The 18,542-nt window shown below is 45.8% G+C and overlaps 1 protein-coding gene across 1 annotated transcript in view; it reads right to left on the reverse strand.

Annotated features, from left to right (window-relative positions):
- The window catches only part of COLEC12 (collectin subfamily member 12), a 176,097-nt gene extending 157,875 nt beyond the window's left edge, over window positions 1–18,222 (reverse strand). The window contains exons 1-2 of the mRNA XM_081561796.1: window positions 18,070–18,222; window positions 3,769–3,819 (exon numbers count right to left, since the gene is read on the reverse strand). Coding sequence (XP_081417922.1) covers window positions 3,769–3,819; window positions 18,070–18,076 — 58 coding nt within the window. The 5' untranslated portion in view covers window positions 18,077–18,222. The remainder of the gene's footprint in view (window positions 1–3,768; window positions 3,820–18,069) is intronic.
- Between the last annotated feature and the right edge of the window lie 320 nt (window positions 18,223–18,542).

Raw genomic sequence — 18,542 nt, forward strand, 5'->3', positions numbered from 1 at the left:
TACCGAATTTGAAAAAGCATGATATTATTATGTAAACAAGGCTTGATTTTATGTAGCAAATGTTTCTGAATAAATATACATGAATAATTTTGGAAGCAAGCTACCAGATAATAATTTGCTAAAATAGTTGTCCCTACGTCCTGCAAATAATTAATCCCTGGTTCATCTACAGTCTAAATTCAGGTTGTAACCACTGTATTTGCACAAACAAGACTTACCTAAAATTAGACAATGTGTGTTAGTCGTTTAGTCGTGCCCGACTCTTTGTGACCCCACGGACTGTAGCTCTCCAGCCTCCTCTTTCCATGAAATTCTCCAGGCAAGAATACTGGAGTGGGTTTCAATTTCCTTCTCCAAAATTAGACAATAACTAACCCCTATGCACAGAGTCAAACACAACTGAAGTGACTTAGCACGCACGCATGCTTATCAGTTTCTTTTGCAAAAATAAAAGCCAACGATACTACCGTGCTCATCTTCACATCTCTTTTCAGAAATGAAATTTCAGACCTGTCATATTTCCATATTCTGCAGTATGTGCTTAGTCGCTCAGTGGTGTCCAACTCTTTGCGACCCCATGGACTATAGCCCACCAGGCTTCTCTGTCCATGGGATTCTCCAGGCAAGAATACTGGAGTGGGTTGCCACTTCCTTCTCCAGAGGATCTTTTCAACCCAGGGATCGAATCCAGGTCTCCCACATTGCAGGCAGATTCTTTACCGTCTGAGCCACCAGGGAAGACCATATTCTGCAGCGGCTGAATTAAAATGTCCAGAAAGTGATAACAGCCCCCAATCCCAGGTAAGTGGTACCATCGTTGTTTACATAGCACTGCACGTTCAAAGCACTTGTCCATCTAGCATCCTTCTTAGTCTCACCAAGGGTTTGTGAGGTGGACTTACCACCATGGCAGGTGTCACTCTGCCCAGCAGGCAGATGCAGCATCTGAGACCCCCAGAGTGGAAGTGTCTGGTCCCAAGTCACAACAGTAAGTGGGGGCAGGGCCAACAGGACTGCCTGGTCTCTGGATGCCCCCTACTCACCATCTTTCACCAACTCTGTCTTCCTTTCATGGTTAAAATTGAATCATATCTGAAGGAATGGGTTCTTGGGTGCTGCCGCTTTCAATGACCAGCCACAGCCACTTAGGAACTAAAAACCCATTTCCATGCATGCTCAGCTGCTCCGTTGTGTCCAACTCTTTGTCCAACAACTACCCCATGACTGTTGCCTGCCAGGCTCCTCTATCCTCTGGATTTTTTTAGGCAAGCATACTAAAGTAGGTTGCCATTGCCTCCTCCAGGGGACCGTCCTGACCCCGGGATGGAACCCGCCTCTCCTGCATTAGCAGGCCGGCTCTTTACCACTAAGCCACCTGGGAAGCCCAAAAACCCATTTACCGTCTATAAAACCAGGTCCAGAGTTTCAGGCACTGTGAAAGTGATAAGGCCTCCTTGGTGGGGCCAGATTGGGGATTTAGCTCACTTAAGGGTTCCAGAACAGCAGGGATGCTTCCAGGACACAGGAGTTGAAAGGTCAACCTCAACCTCACTGTTGGACCTTCCTCAAAACTATGCTAGCCTGAGAGTTCAAAGACCCAGCATCCAACCCAGCTCCAGTTAACCTGCCTGAGCAAGGACTTAATCTACCTGGGCCTCACCTTCCTTATCTGTAAAATTAAAGGCCGATACAAATCACTGCAAAATCTCTTCCAAATTCTACTTGACCCCAATGCTGGATATCCAGCACTGTGCCTAACAATTGAACCCAAGAATTGTCAAACTCTGTATGTCTCTCTCGCAGTCCATTCCAAAGTTTCCCATTTTCATTCCATCCCTCTGTTCTTCTATTAGTGCCATTTGGTATCAGTCTCTCCATGTCTCCCTCGTTCTCCAGTATTTGTACATTGTAATCACGTCTCCCCTCTGAGTCATCAGTTTTCAGTTTCCACACATCACTCAACCACCGTTAATTAAATCCCTTCAGCAACTTACTATGCTTTTGTGTCATCCATCAACCCCCTGCCCATCTAGCTAGTTGCAGAGTCACTAAATTTTAAATAAAATTTCTCTTCAGGTCGCTCTTTTCTCTTGGCTCTTCATGTTTCTACTGATTTCCACACAGAGATCTGCAATCTACTGATTTCTAAAATATACGGGCATGTCAATATTTATTCTGCCTTATTTTTATAAGTCTGCCTTATTTTTACCTTTTAATTTTTGTTTTGCTTTTCCTCTCCTTTATCATGTCTTGTTTCCTCTTCACTCCTATGATGATCTTCAATTAACCCACGATGGGAAAGCAGCCCGACACACGGTACTAATCCTGAACCATGTAATTGTGCAGATAAAGAACAGTAGTGGAGGGAAGGGGGGCATGGTGGGCATAGCCTCTCTGCCAGCGCATGAATGGAGGGGCCATGGGCTCCATGCCACTGCATTCCCACATTAAACCCTATCTTATTCCCAGAAAGAAATACATAAGCGCATATCCAGAAGGAAAAATGCTAAAGCGAAGAGAGAGCCAGAGCAGCTGGGGGACGTTAACTTTAATCAAAGTCTGGCCAGGACTTTTTTTTTTAAGCAACAGGAAGTAGATTTATTCTCTTTCATATTGTCTCTCTCTTTCACACACAGACACACGCTCTCTCTCTCATTCCTTTTTACTCTACCCTTCTTCATTTCCTCAAGGCATAGAAACACGCTGGACAGAAAAACCTCAGTTCCTTTGAACTGTCTTTGGAACTTTTGTCATGTTTTCATTGGCAGTTCGATGCCAAACTGCAGAACCCGGGAAGCGTGGTCAAAGACAGAGGACCATCCGTGAACAGCAGCCAAGGAACACAGGAGCTGGCATGTGTTTCCTGTGGCTGCCGTGACAGATCACCAGAAACCTGGTGGCTTAAAACAACACCGATGTCTTCTTTTCTAGTTTGAGAGGCCAGAAGTCTCAGATGAGCTTCAGTCGGCTAAAGTCAAGATGTTGGTGGGGCTGCACTCCCACCAAAGTTCTCTGAACAGAAAATCTATTTCCTTGCCTTTTTTAGCATCTAGTGGCCACCTGCATCCCTTGGCTTGTGGCCCCTTCCTCCATCAGCAGTGGCTCATCACACCACTCTCTGTTTCCATCATCCCATCTTCTCTCCACAGTCAAATCTTCCTCTCCCTCCCTTTTACAAGGATAGTTATGACTGCATTTAGAGCCCGCCCAGATAATACAGAATAACGTCCCCTTCTCAATCTCTTGACTTAATCACATCTGCAAAATGCTTTCTGCCACAGAAGGTAACATTCATGTTCCAGGGATTAGAATGAGGGTATCTTTGTTCAGCCTACCATGGAGCACTGGTGTCTAGATGGGTTCCTGGAAAGTCTTCTTCTCACTTCTCCCTTAACAATGACTAAGTTAAGAGCATGGGCCTTGAGGAAAAAGGGAAAAGAGGTCTCCTAAATCTCAAAATAGAGAAATGCCTGTCTTGTCACAGATTGACCTTCCCCACCATGTTTTGCCTGTTAAACCATCTGGTTTGTATTCGGTGAGCCTCCTAAGCATCCCATCCCTTCCCCAACCACGCCTGGGTGCAACTCCTGTCCCACGACCCTCCGATTTCATGACAAATCACCTACTTGTTAATACAGAAACTCAACATGCAACCAGAACTGGGCCTCATAGCCACGCAAGTTCTTGTGCATCAAAGGCCCGGCCACAGTCACGTTACCATTTCCCAGATCGAGCACAGAGAAGGAACGGAGCTTTGCTGGAACTTACCAAACCGCTTGTAACCGAAGGAATGTACCTCCTCCTCCTCTGCAAAATCGTCTGCGGGGGGAGATGGGGAAGAGAAGACAGAGCATTAACCCTGGTAAGACCGGAAGTGCTGGACTCAACTCCTTCCGTTTCCACCTGCTCTACCCTCCCCTCACCCACCCGGCTCCTCACTCCTGGAGCACACCAGGAGAAAGACCAAAGGGTCCCTGCACTGGCTGTTCCCTCAGCCTGGAATACTCTTCCTCCAACTCCTTAGGCAACTCCTCCTAATTTAGGTCTCAGCGGAGGTATGGTACCTGTGAGATGCCTTTCTGGACCACCACTCACCCACTGTGTGTCAAATCATCCTACTTTAATATTACTCTCTGATGTCATTCTCATTTATGTGTATGTGTGTGTTATCACACATCCCATGAGCAGAAATTTTTTTACTGACTTCATGAATGAATTCCATGTATCTAGAATAGTGTCCGTCACAGAAGTGTTAGTCACTCAGTCGTGTCCAACTCTTTGCGACCCCAAGGACTGTAGCCCACCAGGCTCTTCTGTCTATGGAATTCTCCACATGAAATGAGAATACTGGAGTGGGTTGCAACTCCCTTCTTCAGTGGATCTTCCTGACCCAAGGATCAAACTTAGGTCTCCCGCATTGCAGGCAGATCTTTACCATTTAAGCTACCTGGAAAGACCCTGTCACAGAGCACGGGCTTAATAGATTTTGGTGAATAAATGACTGAATAATCAACTGACAAAAGGGTCAAGTTATCGTCATATAACTGAGCCTAGGGCCTTCCTCTGCAGATGCCAGGCTGTGGGGTCACCTCTTCTACCAACTGTGGCATCTCAGGAGCCCAGCGTGACTCCTGCAAGGATAGCCAAATCTTTCCCCACTCTCCTTCCAATGGATAACTGGGACTGATGGATGGTTTCCCAGTAAGTGAATTTCCTTGCTGTTGGGATTCCTAAAGGTGGGGCCACTGTGGAAACAAGGGTGATGTTGTGTCAGCCACGCTTTCTACCAAAAGCCTAAATACTCATCCTCACGTGGTCATGATGCAATTCCTTATCACACTGATAACGAACTTCTCATTTCACACTTCTGTCAGGTGTGGGTGTGCAATTACAGGACACTGTTTAAAAAAATACTCCAATTTAAAAAAAAAATTTTTATTGAAGGATAATTGCTTTACAGAATTTTGTTGTTTTCTGTCAAACCTCAACATGAATCAATCATAGGCATACACATATCCCCTCCCTCCCATCTCCCTCCTCATCCCACCCCTCTAGGTTGATACAGAGTCCCTGTTTGAGTTTCCTGAGCCATAAAGCAAATTCTCATTGGCTATCTATTTTACATATGGTAATGTAAGTTTCCATGTTACTCTTTCCATACATCTCACCCTCTCCTGCCCTCTCCCCATGTCCATAAGTCTATTCTCTATGTCTATTTCTCCACTGCTGCCTTATAAGTAAATTCTTCAGTACCACTTTTCTACATCCTGTATATGTGCGTTAGAATACAGTGTTTATCTTTCTCTTTCTGACTCATTTCACTCTGTATAATAGGTTCTAGGTTCATCCACCTCATCAGAACTGACTCAAATGCATTCCTTTTTATGGCTGAGTAATATTCCATTGTGTATATATACCACAGCTTCTTTATCCACTCATCTATCGATGGACATCTAGGTTGCTTCCATGTTCTAGCTATTGTAAATAGTCCTGCAATGAACAATAGGATAAAAATATTCCAACTTTTTAAAGTCTTTATTGAACTTGCCTCAATAGTGCTTCTATTTTATGTTTTGGTATTTTAGTCCCAAGACATGTAGGATCTTAGCTCCCCGACCAGGGATCAAACCCACATCCCCTGCATTGGAAGGTGAAGTCTTAATCATGGGACCACAAGGAAAGACTCTAAAGGATACATTTTTCTTCTCTTCTTTTTTTAATTTTTTTTATTTTGTGTTGGGGTATAATCAATTAACAAACAATGTTGTGATAGTTTCAGGTAAAAAGCGAAGGGACTCAGCCATATATATACATATATCCATTCTCTCCCAAACTCCCCTCCTTCCAGGTTGCCATATAACATTGAGCAGAGCTCCTTGTGCTATAAAGAAAGTCCTTATTGGTTATCCATTTTAGCAGAGTGTACATGTCAATCCCCAAACTCCCTAACTATCCCATCCCCCCATCCTTCCCCATGGTAAACATGTTTGTTCTCTAAGTCTGTGAGTCCATTTCTGTTTTGTAAGTTAAGTTCATTTGTATAATTTATTTTTAAATTCCACATATAAGAGATGTCACATGACATTTTTCCTTCTCTTCTGACTTACTTCACTCAGTATCACACTCTCTAGGTCCATCCATGCTGCTGCAGATGGCATTATTTCATTATTTTTAATGGCTGCGTGATATTCCATCATATATATATACACACCACATCTTCTTTATCCATTCCTCTGTCAATGGACATTTAGGTTGCTTCTGTGTCTTAGCTATTGTGCAACCAATTATCCTTGAGTTGGTCACCCGCATAGAGGGCAGTTCAAAAGTGCTGACTCAGCGCTCACTGTGGACCAGAGACTGCCAGGAAGTGGGGCTGCAGAAATGAATGAGACATGGTCTCTTCCCTCAAGAAGCAGATAGGCTTTCAAAGACAAAAAGAAACATAGCAGGGAAATAAAGTTTCTGTGATTACCTTTTTCAGCCCACAATGGGACATAGGACCTAGTTATAACTGAACCTTGAAATGCTGTGGAAAAACCAAGGTCTGTGAGATATCCCACACAACATGCTGAACATCAGCAAATTAGTTTGTCATGAAGTGTTATGAAAACACTGTTATGAAAAGTGTAAGACAAGAACTACTCCTAAGACCATGGAGAAATCAGAAATCTTTGTGTTTCACCATGTTTCCTTATTTAGTGAACGAGGAAGAGACTTGCTTGGAATCTAGAAATCCTGGGTTTCATAATTCAAGTCATCTTCTTCTGTCAAGGATTAAAGCTTTCATTCTTTCTAGATGGAAGAATGTGCTTACAACGAAAAGAAAAGTACCTTTTTCTCACCGACTTGGTGATTGGTTAGTTCATCAAAGACATATTAAGCCCCTAGCCTGTGCCTATTTTCCTAAGTAATTCTCTCATTGATATCTGTGAGGTCTGATCTAGTGTTATTTAAAGGGAAACCCTTGGGAGACTTCCCTGGAGGTCCAAAGGTTAAGACTCCATACTTCCAATGCAGAGGGCGCAGGTGCCATCCCTCATCAGGGCACTAAGATCCCACATGCCGTGTGGCACAACCAAAAAAAAAGAGAGAGAAAGAAACCATTATCTGCTGCTTCAGCTTAGAAATCCACGCAGTCACTTATTCACTCAGCCACTAAATAGGTGCTTATAAAAGCAGTGGAGTTGATGGGACATTAGCACAGGTGACAATGCCACCCAGGCATCAGTTTCACCTGCCAACTCCAGCCCCTCCGCTGTGGAGCCATGACCGCACAAGAATCCACTCACACGTACAGGCTGTGGGTCAAGGATCCACCAGTGACGACCTCACCGTGGAGACAAAAAAAGCAGCTTATGCTGTACTCTCAGTAGCAAACAGCTTAAAAATTGGTGTTCTCCCCAAAGCGTCTTTTCAGCAGACCTAGCATTAGTTTGTTTGTTTGTTTTCTTTTTCCTCTCTGGTCTTTTTCCCATGCAGCATTTTTAGTCTGCCTGACTCCTCTCTCCTTCCTGAAATTTCCCTGGGAACTTCAAACGTCTCAGACTTCTGTTATTAGAGCAATTCAGCGCTGCCTCCAAATTAACCTTCTACAACCCATCAGCGGTTCAAGGAAACAAAGGCCTTATGGGCGACCCCTAATAGGACTCAAAGAGGATGTCCTATTGCTCGACTTAACCTGCATCCCAAGAGGATGAGAAACTTTTTTTTTTTAATTAAAATTTTTAAAAATTTCTTTATTTTTAATTGGAGGATAATTGCTTTACAATATCATGTTGGTTTCTGCGATACATCAACATGAATCAGCCGTAGGTAGACATATGTCCCCTCCCTCCTGAACCTCCTTCCCACCTTCCACTCCATCCCACCCTTCTAAGTTGTCACAGAGCACCAGGTTTGAGCTCCCTGCATCACCCAGCAAATTCCCACTGGTTATCTGTTTTACATACGGCAATGTAAAGGATGAGAAATTCTTATGTTCTCAGTCACTCAGTCGTGTCTGACTCTTTTCGACCCCATGAACTGTAGCCTGCCAAGCTCCTCTGTCCATGGGATTCTTCAGGCAAGAACACTGGAGTGGGTTGCCATTTCCTGCTCCAGGAGATCTTCCCAACCCAGGGATCAAACCCATGTCTCAAGTCTCCTGTGTTGGCAGGAGGGTTCTTTACCACTAGCGCCACCTGGGAAGCTCCATAGCAGTTACTAAAAGAATACAAATTTCTATCTCATCCAACTCTACAAACAGGTACTAAATCATCTGAGATACTCAGGGTACAAAGTACCCAGAGAATAAATTATTGGGATTATCAGGAAGGTGTCTTGGAGAAGCATCTTAATCTTTCTTAACATTTGTTTTTTGGAGGGAAAAAGAAGGTTTGGGGGAAACACAGTATACCATATCCCTTCTTGAAAATTCATTGTGGTTTTTTGGAACGATTAGAGACTCTGGGACGTGCTAAAAGAGAGAGAAATGGTTCAACTTTGTTTCACTCAATGTTTTTTCAAGAGTTGACTTTTCACATCCTTAAAAACTGGATCGCGTTGGGCAGGTGATGCTGCGTAGACATTCCATTAAGGTGGGGGTGGTGCAGAGCCCCTGTCAGAGTCCCCAGCTGTGTCATTAGCAAACAGATGATTCAGGCTGGTGATGGAGTGATTCATTTTAGGAATTGAAAAAGAGGAAGAAGTAGGAGCTGCCAGGGCTTATGGCTGTATGGATGGCCCACATCGAACTATAAAAGCCATGGGAGAGAGGAGGCAAGGTCAGCTGTCCCCTGTGTCTGAGAGGGCAAAAGGCTACCGCAGGGCTGACACGGATGTATTACAGCATTTTTATTGCAATACCTATGGGCCACGCTGTTTTTTGCTTGTCTATTTCAAAATATGATTTTTATTTACTTTATTTACTTTCCTTGGTAACTGGCACAGAGCCACGCTGGCCAGAGGTTTTGTGATGGAGAACACTGAACAGAATTCTTGCTGACATTCTTTGAGCATCGCTGATTTCAGGGTACCACGAGTTCAAGTGAAGTTTAGTTTAGTTGGCTTGGAGAACTGAGAGTCATACATATTAATATATTCCAATCAATCTGTGGACCAAGTTGTGCAATATCCCTGTGGTTAGAATTTACCTCTCCTTGCCCTGCACCCCCTCTGTATCAGTGTGACAGCGATTATCTCCATCTGTCTTACATTCCTGTTCTGGTTTTGACTTCCCACAGATGGAAAGCCCTCTAAAAACGGGACATTTATCACGTTGTACCCTCAGCAGCTAGCACATCTGTGGCATATTACAGAAACTCAGGTGGCACTAGTGGTAAAGAATTCACTTGCCAATGTAGGAGACGTAGGAGACGTAAGAGACGCATGTTTGATCCTTGGGTTGGGAAGATCCCGTGGAGGAGGGCATGGCAACCCACTCCAGTATTCTTGCCTGGAGAATCCCATTGACAGAGGAGCCTGGCAGGCTGCAGTCCATAGGGTTGCAAAGAGTTGGACATGACTGTAAGCGACTCAGCACACACAGACACACATCTTATTAATATAAACCCCAAATATCAATCTAGTCCAGATTGTGATACAACTATATTGGGATGATGAGGAGCATCAGGAGGTGTCTGTGATAGTAGTCACGTGGAGATGAAGGGTAGGAGAACTAAATCCTCATCTGCTATAAAGGAAAGACAATATAATGCCTAAAACCAAAATAATAACAATAATAATTAAAATAACAAAATTGACTCTTTGAGACCCCATGGGCTGTAGCCGGCGAGGCTCCTCTGTCCATGGGATTTCCCAGGCAAGAATACTGGAGTGGGTTGCCATTTCCTTCTCCAGGGGATCTTCCCAACTCAGGGATCAAACCCATGTCTCCTGCATTGCAGGAGGATTCTTTACTGCCTGGGAAGCCCAATGTAAATGATGAGTGCCATAAACATGTCACTTAAGGACATGGGGCTATAGGAGCTTGTCCACATTAAGAACTGCCGACAACTCTTTCCATTCCTCCACGTGCAAGTTCATGTCCACTCTCTTGAATTTGGGAGGACCTTGTGACTCACTGTGGCTGACGGAATTTCACGGAATTTGCCAGAAGCAGCAGTGGGTGACCTCGGGGCCTAGGTCTTCTCCAAGACCTCTGTTCTTCAGCTTCTGTTCTCACCCCCTAGGCAGCTGGCTGCCATGGGAACTATCCAGGCACCCTGCTGGACCAGAGGTGACCTGGTGAGAGGGGATCCCGAGGGAATGAGAGACTGTGATGGGGAGGGGAGAGGCCGGCCAGCCCTTGGTCCTTCCAGCCTCCCCAGGATGCTCTAGCCCAATCAACACCTCAGGAGGCAGAGACCAAACCGAATTGCAGAGTCTTGAGCGGATAAACAGCTGCTATTTGAAGCGACAGAGCTTGGGGATTCTGTCTTCTAGGCATCGGTAGAGAACTGAAAGAAAAGCCAATGCCAATATCAAATGCAAAAAATGTTCTCAGGAGGTTGCCTCTAGGGACTGGAAAATGATGAAATGAAGTGGGCTGGGCAGGAAATTGCTGTTTTTCATAATAAATAGGATGTTCTTTGACTCTCTAAACTATGCGCATCTCTAACTTTGATAAACGAAAAAAAGAAAGAACAAATATCAAGCAAACAAAACAAGGAAATGTGTAGGGAAGATAAAAGTCAGGTAGACTAAAAAAATAAGCCCACTGGTCCAACGGACGCTGACAACCAGAAAAGGTTCCCGGGTCCAAAGAGCTGGCACGCAGAGTTCACCCTGGAGTGACCTCACAAAAGATCTGGGCTTGCAGCCTTCATGGCTGCACTGGGTAGCTTCTGGCAAATGCCGTGGTGTTCAGAACAAGTTCAGGCACTTTCAGGAGCCAGGTTGAAGGACCGTGGACAGAGGCAAGGCTGAATGCAAATTTATCCTCCAAGCTGGGCTCAGCCCTGCCATTCACCCTGTCCTGTCTCCACTTTGAGACAGGAGCCTCGGCTTCTCTAGTAGCATCATTACCTCTAGAACAGAACAGTGTGGTCCCCCAGGCTCTCAAAATCTTTAACTGCTTCCAAACCAGTCGGCAAGCACCATTCCTGCAAGTTGTCTTATGTGTCCCACCACCCACCTACTATGGCTGGCCCAGTGGGGGAGAAGGAGTGGAGGGCACCCCTGGGGCCAAATACCCAGTGCCCACTGGCCCCTGGAGTCCACAGCCACCCTCCACTGGCCACTACTCTAGGGGAGTGGCTTTTATGCAGGCATTTGTGAGAACCATGTCCTTAAAGGAGTCTCACCTGGGTTGCTAAATATTTTGAGTATCCCCTTGGATATTGGCAGGCAGATTCTTTACTGCTGAGCCACTATGGAAGCCCATATCACTTGATTAACTTAACAAAAATGGTTCATAATTGGCAATTACGTTCCTGCCTGGAAGAAGCAGCAAGTCATAATTATACAGTGTTCCAATACCTAAAATACCTTGAGTTCTCCTTAAGTGCAAGACACCATTCTAAACAACTGAGCTAAACTAACCTATATAATCTTCAAAAAATAGAAAAAAATGGCATCCAGTATATGTCATTATTATCCCCCCATCTGACAGATGAGGAAACTGAGGGGCCCAGGAGGTTAACGAGTATGCATGTGGTCACCAGGCCCTCTGGTTTCAGAGCCCACACTCCTTACCACACTGAAATTGTCAGGTTCCACTCCTGGGAACACCACATATAATTACATTTTTTGAGATAGGCATATTTTAAAGTATCGATATATATTAATACTTTGGATTATAAATTTAGAATATATATTTGGATATTTTGCCTTTGAATAATGTCATATATACATATATCAGCTACTTTCCAAACATTTCTATGTCATAACTAAGTGACTTGGCCTCAAAAGTGCAGACATTTTCACAAACCAATGACAAGTTAGTTTTTGCAGACAGAATGTCAAATGTCCAACCTCTTAGGCAAGTGCATATGACTTCACAAAACAAAGAATTTTCATCCCAAATGAGTCAGGAAGCATAAGTCATATTTAACATGTCCAATTCCAATAAATAAATTAATTTTTAATCTCCCATGTTGAAAAACATCTTTCCTTAATAATTTTTAAGAGTATCAATGGACTGTGATAAATTCAAGGGTTAAGAAAGCTCCTGAACTCTCTTTGGAATTTTAATTTGGGATTACTCATTTCTGCTTTCACTGCTATATAATTTCGAAGGTCCCTTAAGCAATCAGCAGGACCTGTTCAGGGTACTATTTTGGTTTGGGCCCTTCAAACATCATTCAGTTAAATAGAAATCAAATTACTGCTTGATTGAATAGTTGCCTTCCCCAAGCTTTGGATGACTGGTGTGATTAGAAACCATGCTATCAGTAGTAAAGAGTGAAGTTTCTATGAGGAATGTCAATACCTTCCTATCCTTTGTTAAGGTGTTTATTTATTGTTATTATTATCATCATCATTATTATTGCTGATCACTGGTGGTTAAGTCTGTTCCTGAAAAGCAATTCTGACAATGCTACACTGTCTGAAGGCAAACCTGTCAGCAAGACAGCACAGGGGCTGTTTGCAGAGTCAAAGACTTCAGCAAGCCATTCACACTCATTCAATCAGTCACAAGAAAACCTCCCAGCAGATAAATTCTACAAAGGGAAGCAACCCTGGAAGGTGCCTTATCTCTGCAGGAGCTCCAGCCTAGAGAAGTTCCTCCAGTGACTGGCTAAAGAGCACAGCAATTTCTTCAGACCTTTGATGCCACGTTATTAAGGTCTAAGGCCAGACAGGAGGGGACCTCTTCTACTCTGCTCACTCAGCATCTATGGACTGTGGCACACGGTGAAGTGAAGTCGCTCAGTCGTGTCCGACTCTTTGTGACCCCATGGACTGTAGCTTACCAGGTTTCTCCGTCCATGGGATTTTCCAGGCAAGGGTACTGGAGTGGGTTGCCTTTTCCTTCTCCAGGGGATCTTCCCAACCCAGGGATCGAACCCGGGTCTCCAGCATTGTAGGCAGACGCTTTACCATCTGAGCCACCAAGCTTCCTACCGTGGCACATGGTAGGGACTTAACAAATGTTTTAATAAGTCCCTGGCATTTATCTTCCCACTCACAACCCTGTTCCCTGCCTCCAGGGTATAGATAGAAATTCCAAAGTCTGAGAGAGCCTGTGCCTTCAAAATGACATAAGAGCAAAAGATGGAAAGGCAAGACTAGACTGGTAGAGCTGACTCGCGGTGAGGGTAGATGCTTTTCACAGATGATCACCTAAGTGACCTAGAACACTGTCCCCTGACCCCAACTGCCTGATCCTTTTCACTCTGACTACACTCTGCCACTCTGGGCTCCTTGTGCATGTGTGCTAAGATGCTTCAGTTGTGTCTGACTATTTGTGACCCTGTGGACTGTAGTCTGCCAGGCTCCTCTGTCCATGGGATTCTTCAGGCAAGAAAACTGGAATGGATTGCCATGCCCTTCTCCAGGGGATCTTCCCAACCCAGAACCTGCGTCTTTTATGTCTTCTGCATTGGCAGACAGGTTCTTTACCACTAGCGCCACCTGGGAAGCCTCCCAGCACCTAGTCACTCACATGCTAGGTTCACTCGAGGCATAACATTTTTCTATCACTAAACTTTAAATGTCTATTTTCTCATTTGAAAACAAACACTTTGAAGGCCATTTAACTTACTTTAGGCAGCAGCTGCATCAACAGTTTTGAAATAATGCTTCAATAAGAATAAGCATGAATTTAGAAAATTAGAATTATGCTATAGCTTAGAAGTTATCATCTGCCAGCTTTTCTCATTCACACCATTATTGCTGAATAAGCTACATGGTTGGGGTGGGGGTGGGGTCAGGGGACCGGAACAATCCGGGAAAATTGCATAGGAGACCACTGGGAAGATATATACTTAGCAATAATTAAAGCTCAGATTAAGAATGTCAAGCATCTTCAAACTAATGAAAAGTCAAAAGTGTAACTGGGTTGCAAATCTGTCTTCCAGAGGAAAAGACGCCTCAATTCCCACAGAGTGGAAGGAACAAGTCCTCACTTTGTTTCCATTTTCCTGCAGAAAACATGATTCTTTCAATGTTAAAAGCAGTCAGACCCTACAAGTGTGTTTGCTTATTCCAGTTAAGGCCAAGACATTTTAGACACCTGGAAAGTCAAGAAGACTGTGGGTCTGGGAAAACAGGGAGTAGAAATACACTGCTTACTACTGCTGCTGCTGCTAAGTCACTGCAGTCGTGTCTGACTCTGTGCGACCCCACAGACAGCAGCCCACCAGGCTCCCCCGTCCCTGAGATTCTCCAGGCAAGAACACTGGAGTGGGTTGCCATTTCCTTCTCCAATGCATGAAAGTGAAAAGTGAAAGTGAAGTCGCTCAGTTGTATCCGACTCTTTGCGACCCCATGGACTGCAGCCCACCAGGCTCCTCCGTCCACGGGATTTTCCAGGCAAGAGTACTGGAGTGGGTTGCCATTGCCTTCTCCGAAACTGCTTACTAGCACCTTTTAAAAGTGTCATTATCAGATAGCATTTCAGAAATGTTTACACACAAAAGTACAAAAATAAGCAGTTGGACACTATGTTTTAATGGTGCTGACCTCCTCTCTGTGTTAAATTAGAACAGTGGTTTGAACCACTGTGGTCCTGTGAGCTGGTGGTTGTTTTAGGCCGTCTCTTACGTAACAAGTGCTACTGCATTAAAACTCACCAATATTCCCAACTTCCAGAACTAGAAATGTGATTTCTTCATGACACACCTAACTCTACAGGAGTCAGATTCCTTCATAAAGAGTGTGAATATTAAAAAACCATGAAATTTATGGTGCACTACAGCTAATTGAAAATGTAATTAGAAATAAATTAAAAACAACTTCATGTTTTAATGTGTGGAACACTTCAAGTATTACAAGTATTACAGCAGCAGGGCAAGTAATTTTCTTGCGGAAAATGTATAATGATGTCATTATTTTGGTACTTGGGACTCCAGAGAAGGAAGAAATATTAAAAGAGACAGATATTTGCTGAACGCAACAGATAGGTGGTGCTGTGGCTCACCGAAGCCTTGGAATTAGACTCCAAACGCCTGGGTTTTTACAAAGGCTATATCCTCAGTTTAAAAATCAGAATTAGAAAGTCAAATAAGTGCCTTGAAAAGGCATCTGACTCGCATAGTAGCTGAATTTTTGCCTTGACAAATAAACTTCTGTAGTTTCTAAGATGTCCACTAATTTTCTATTTGGCTAAAGAATGTTTTGGGTGAATACTTCAATTTTAAACATTTGCAAGGTCTGTCACAGACTTCTATCACTTAGAGAAATCAAACACTAGTGAAGCATTGGCCTAAACATAATGAGTTCATTGCTTTATGACATAATTACGAACCCAAGGAAAACTCTGCATTGGTTACCTATGACAAATTGTCCAAATAATTCTACTTGGTAAAGACAACTTTCTTTTTTGGCTAAAAACACACTCTGCTTGGCTTCAGAAAGCTTGTGTCTGATTTCTTGGCTCCATCCCTTCCTGGCTGCTGCACCAGCTTCGAGTTACTTGGCTACTTAATCGTCTGAGAATCACTTTTCTTCCAGTCCAGGGGTTCTATCTGGTGTCTTAGGTCTCTCCAAGGCGCACAGGGAACCTGGCAAAGCTTGTCTTTAGATGTCTACTACGCTCCTTGTTGCTGGTTTCTATTTCTTCTGGACTGTTTCCACATCTATGGTGTAGGGGTTAAAATGCCTACCTTATAGGGTGTTTGAGAGGGTTCATTGATAAAGTGCTTGTAGATGGTGGAGCATACTGGCGCACTTAGTAGGTAATGAAAAAACATTACTGTCTGCTCCCTTCCCGACCTCACAAACCAGACAAACACAAATTCTATGGTAATTGTTGGTAAGCAAACCTCTCACAGAACATTTCATTTTAAAAGAGGCCTTCAAAGTGACTAGGCTCCCCAGGAATTCAGCCCCTCTGTCCCCTATTGGGACAGAAGGTAAGTGGGGTGTTGAGGCAGTGCCCAGACCACAGAGGATATGCAATGAGCCTTCTCCAGGCGGTGTGCTAGTTGGTCTAGTTCAGTTCAGTTCAGTAGCTCAGTTGTGTCAGACTCTTTGTGACCCCATGAACCGCAGCACGTCAGGCCTCCCTGTCCATCACTAACTCCCTGAGTCCACCCAAACCCATGTCCATTGAGTCTATATATATACTTCCCTGGTGACTCTGACTGTAAAGAATCCACCTATAACAGAGGAGACTCAGTTCAATCCCTGGCACGGGAAGATCCCCTGGAGAAGGGAGTCTTTCCTCACTCCAGTATTTTTTTACCTGAAGAACCCCATGGGCAGAGGAGTCTGGTGGACTACAGTCCATGAGATCACAAAGAGTTGGACACAACTGAAGTGACTTAGCACACAGCATATATACATATAACCTGTAGGTATGTATTTCATTACAGATGTGAATTAACATTGAAAAAAATACCCAAACTGCAGTAACAGTCACTGACCCAGTCAAAAGCATAACGAGATTTTCAGGGTTTAGGAAGCCACATGGGAGCTGATGAAATGAGGAGCTGGCTTATCTTTCCAAAAGTTCAAAACCTCCTAGCCTCAGTGACCAGCAATGAGAAGATTAACTTCTGGCTAAAATGATGGTAACTGAGCGCCAGAGCAAAGTTTAGCCGCGTGAGCTCTTGCCATTTTGGGAAGATTCCTTAATCAGTGCTGGCTAAGGAAAGTGCGCCTTTTCTAGAATGTACGTGAGAGAAGAGAAATGGACATGGAGAGAGAGGGAACGCACACACGCTGCGTCTTGATATTCTGTCTTTTGTGTCTCTCGCGTTGTATCCTGTCTTTTGTGTCTCTGGCCCGGGGGCCGGACCCTTTCCACCTGGCGTTTTTTCCCCTTCTTTCCCAGGGTCTCCAGAGAAGGACACGGAACTCCCCTGGAAGGAGAGCTAACTGGTAGGACATTATCGCTCCTAACTATTCAGCGTGATCTGCCTTGCAGAGAGAAACCTAGAGCCAAAAGTTACTTTCCAAGTCTGTGGGGCTCCCGAGGCGCGCGCCTGGGATCAGCAACGCTTGGAAGTCAAAGTGGTCGCATCGCGCGTTCTCGGACTGCTGGAAGCTCGGTCCTAGCGGTAAGATGGCATCTCGAACCGAGCCCCCTCACTCGGGTCCGGCCGGTGGGGGAACCGAGACGTGTTATCCTAGCACAAATCCAGGATTCCAGTCTTGTGTAAACATCACGCCGGCCCATCTCCAAACGATTCCCTCGGATGCCTCCGCTGTGATTATTTATCTCACAAACAGATGGAGATTCTGTTGACAGATCTTCGTTTTCTACTCACCAGAAGGCTTCCCCTGCGAAGCCCTTCTCGCGATTCCGCTAAAAGGTGCGATAGCATCTGACACTTCCCTAAACCCGCCTGTGGTGAAAACCGCCCGGGGGACTGGGTCGCCCCTGAGCACACGTGGGCACAGCTCCGCAGGCGGGCACATGGAAGGGACGCGAAACCCAGGGCGGTGATTTTCCAGCCAGTGGGGCTGATGGAGAAAGATGCCAAATGCACTTCCCGAGCCAGCTGAACTTCGCGGGCACCTAATCATTGCCAGATGTAGGGAGGGCGCACCGAGAACATCCCCGAGTCCGGGAGAAAACACCCGTCGACCTCTCAGACCGGGAAGCGGCAACGGCGGGGAGGGAGAGGGACCTTGGAGAGAGTGGGGCGTGCGCCAGGGCGCAGAACGAACTAGAGGGGCCGAGGGTGGGGAGTGATGATGCTTCCACTCTCCTGGGCGTATTTTTTCAATTAAAAAGTTGGGAACTGGAATCTGTAAACAACGACTTGGGGCTTCAAACTACTTTGTTGAGACTCGGTGGGGAGGGCAGTACTGCCGGCTTCAAATGCTCAACCCCGAGATCTCCGGTGGTATCCGACTCCCGAGCTCCGGGGGCGCCCCCCAGGGTGCGCGCACCAAACCCAGCACTGGGTCTCCTCCGGCTCTCCGCGCAGAGAAACTCGGCACCTCGTCCCCTCTCGCGCGCCCCGAAGCCCCCCCTACCTTTCATGTTGACCGAGGAGACGCACCGCCAGCCGAGGAGCTCCGCGCCGCCGAGGAAGTCCGCGCTGAGCAGCGGGTCAGTGCGCGCCCATGGCAGCCGCGCCGCGCGTCGGCCGTCTGCGCTCCAGCCCTGCCTCCCGCTCGGCGCTCTGTGCCGCGGGGCCGCCTCGCGCGCCGCTCACCCCGGGCGGGAGGCGCCGCCGCCGCCAGCGCCCCTCCCCCTGGCCCGGCCGCCGGGGCGCGCGGGCCGCCGCGCCCACGCCCCCCTTGCGCCTTCCCGCGCCCGCCCCGCCTGAGGGCCGGCCCCAGCCCCGGGCCCGGCCGCTTCCCCGCCCGCGCTCCCCGTGTTCCCTCTTTTTCGCGTTGGCTTGGAAACGGGACGAAGACCGAGGAAAGCGGCTCCCGGGGTGATCAAGTGCTCAGCCTCGGGGTGCACAGAAAGTGCTGCCGCTGGGCTGGTTTTTAGATCTCAG

The sequence above is a fragment of the Giraffa tippelskirchi genome, chromosome 14, assembly GCF_054371585.1.
Source record: "Giraffa tippelskirchi isolate mGirTip1 chromosome 14, T2T-mGirTip1v1.2.pri, whole genome shotgun sequence".
Taxonomy (NCBI): domain Eukaryota; kingdom Metazoa; phylum Chordata; class Mammalia; order Artiodactyla; family Giraffidae; genus Giraffa; species Giraffa tippelskirchi.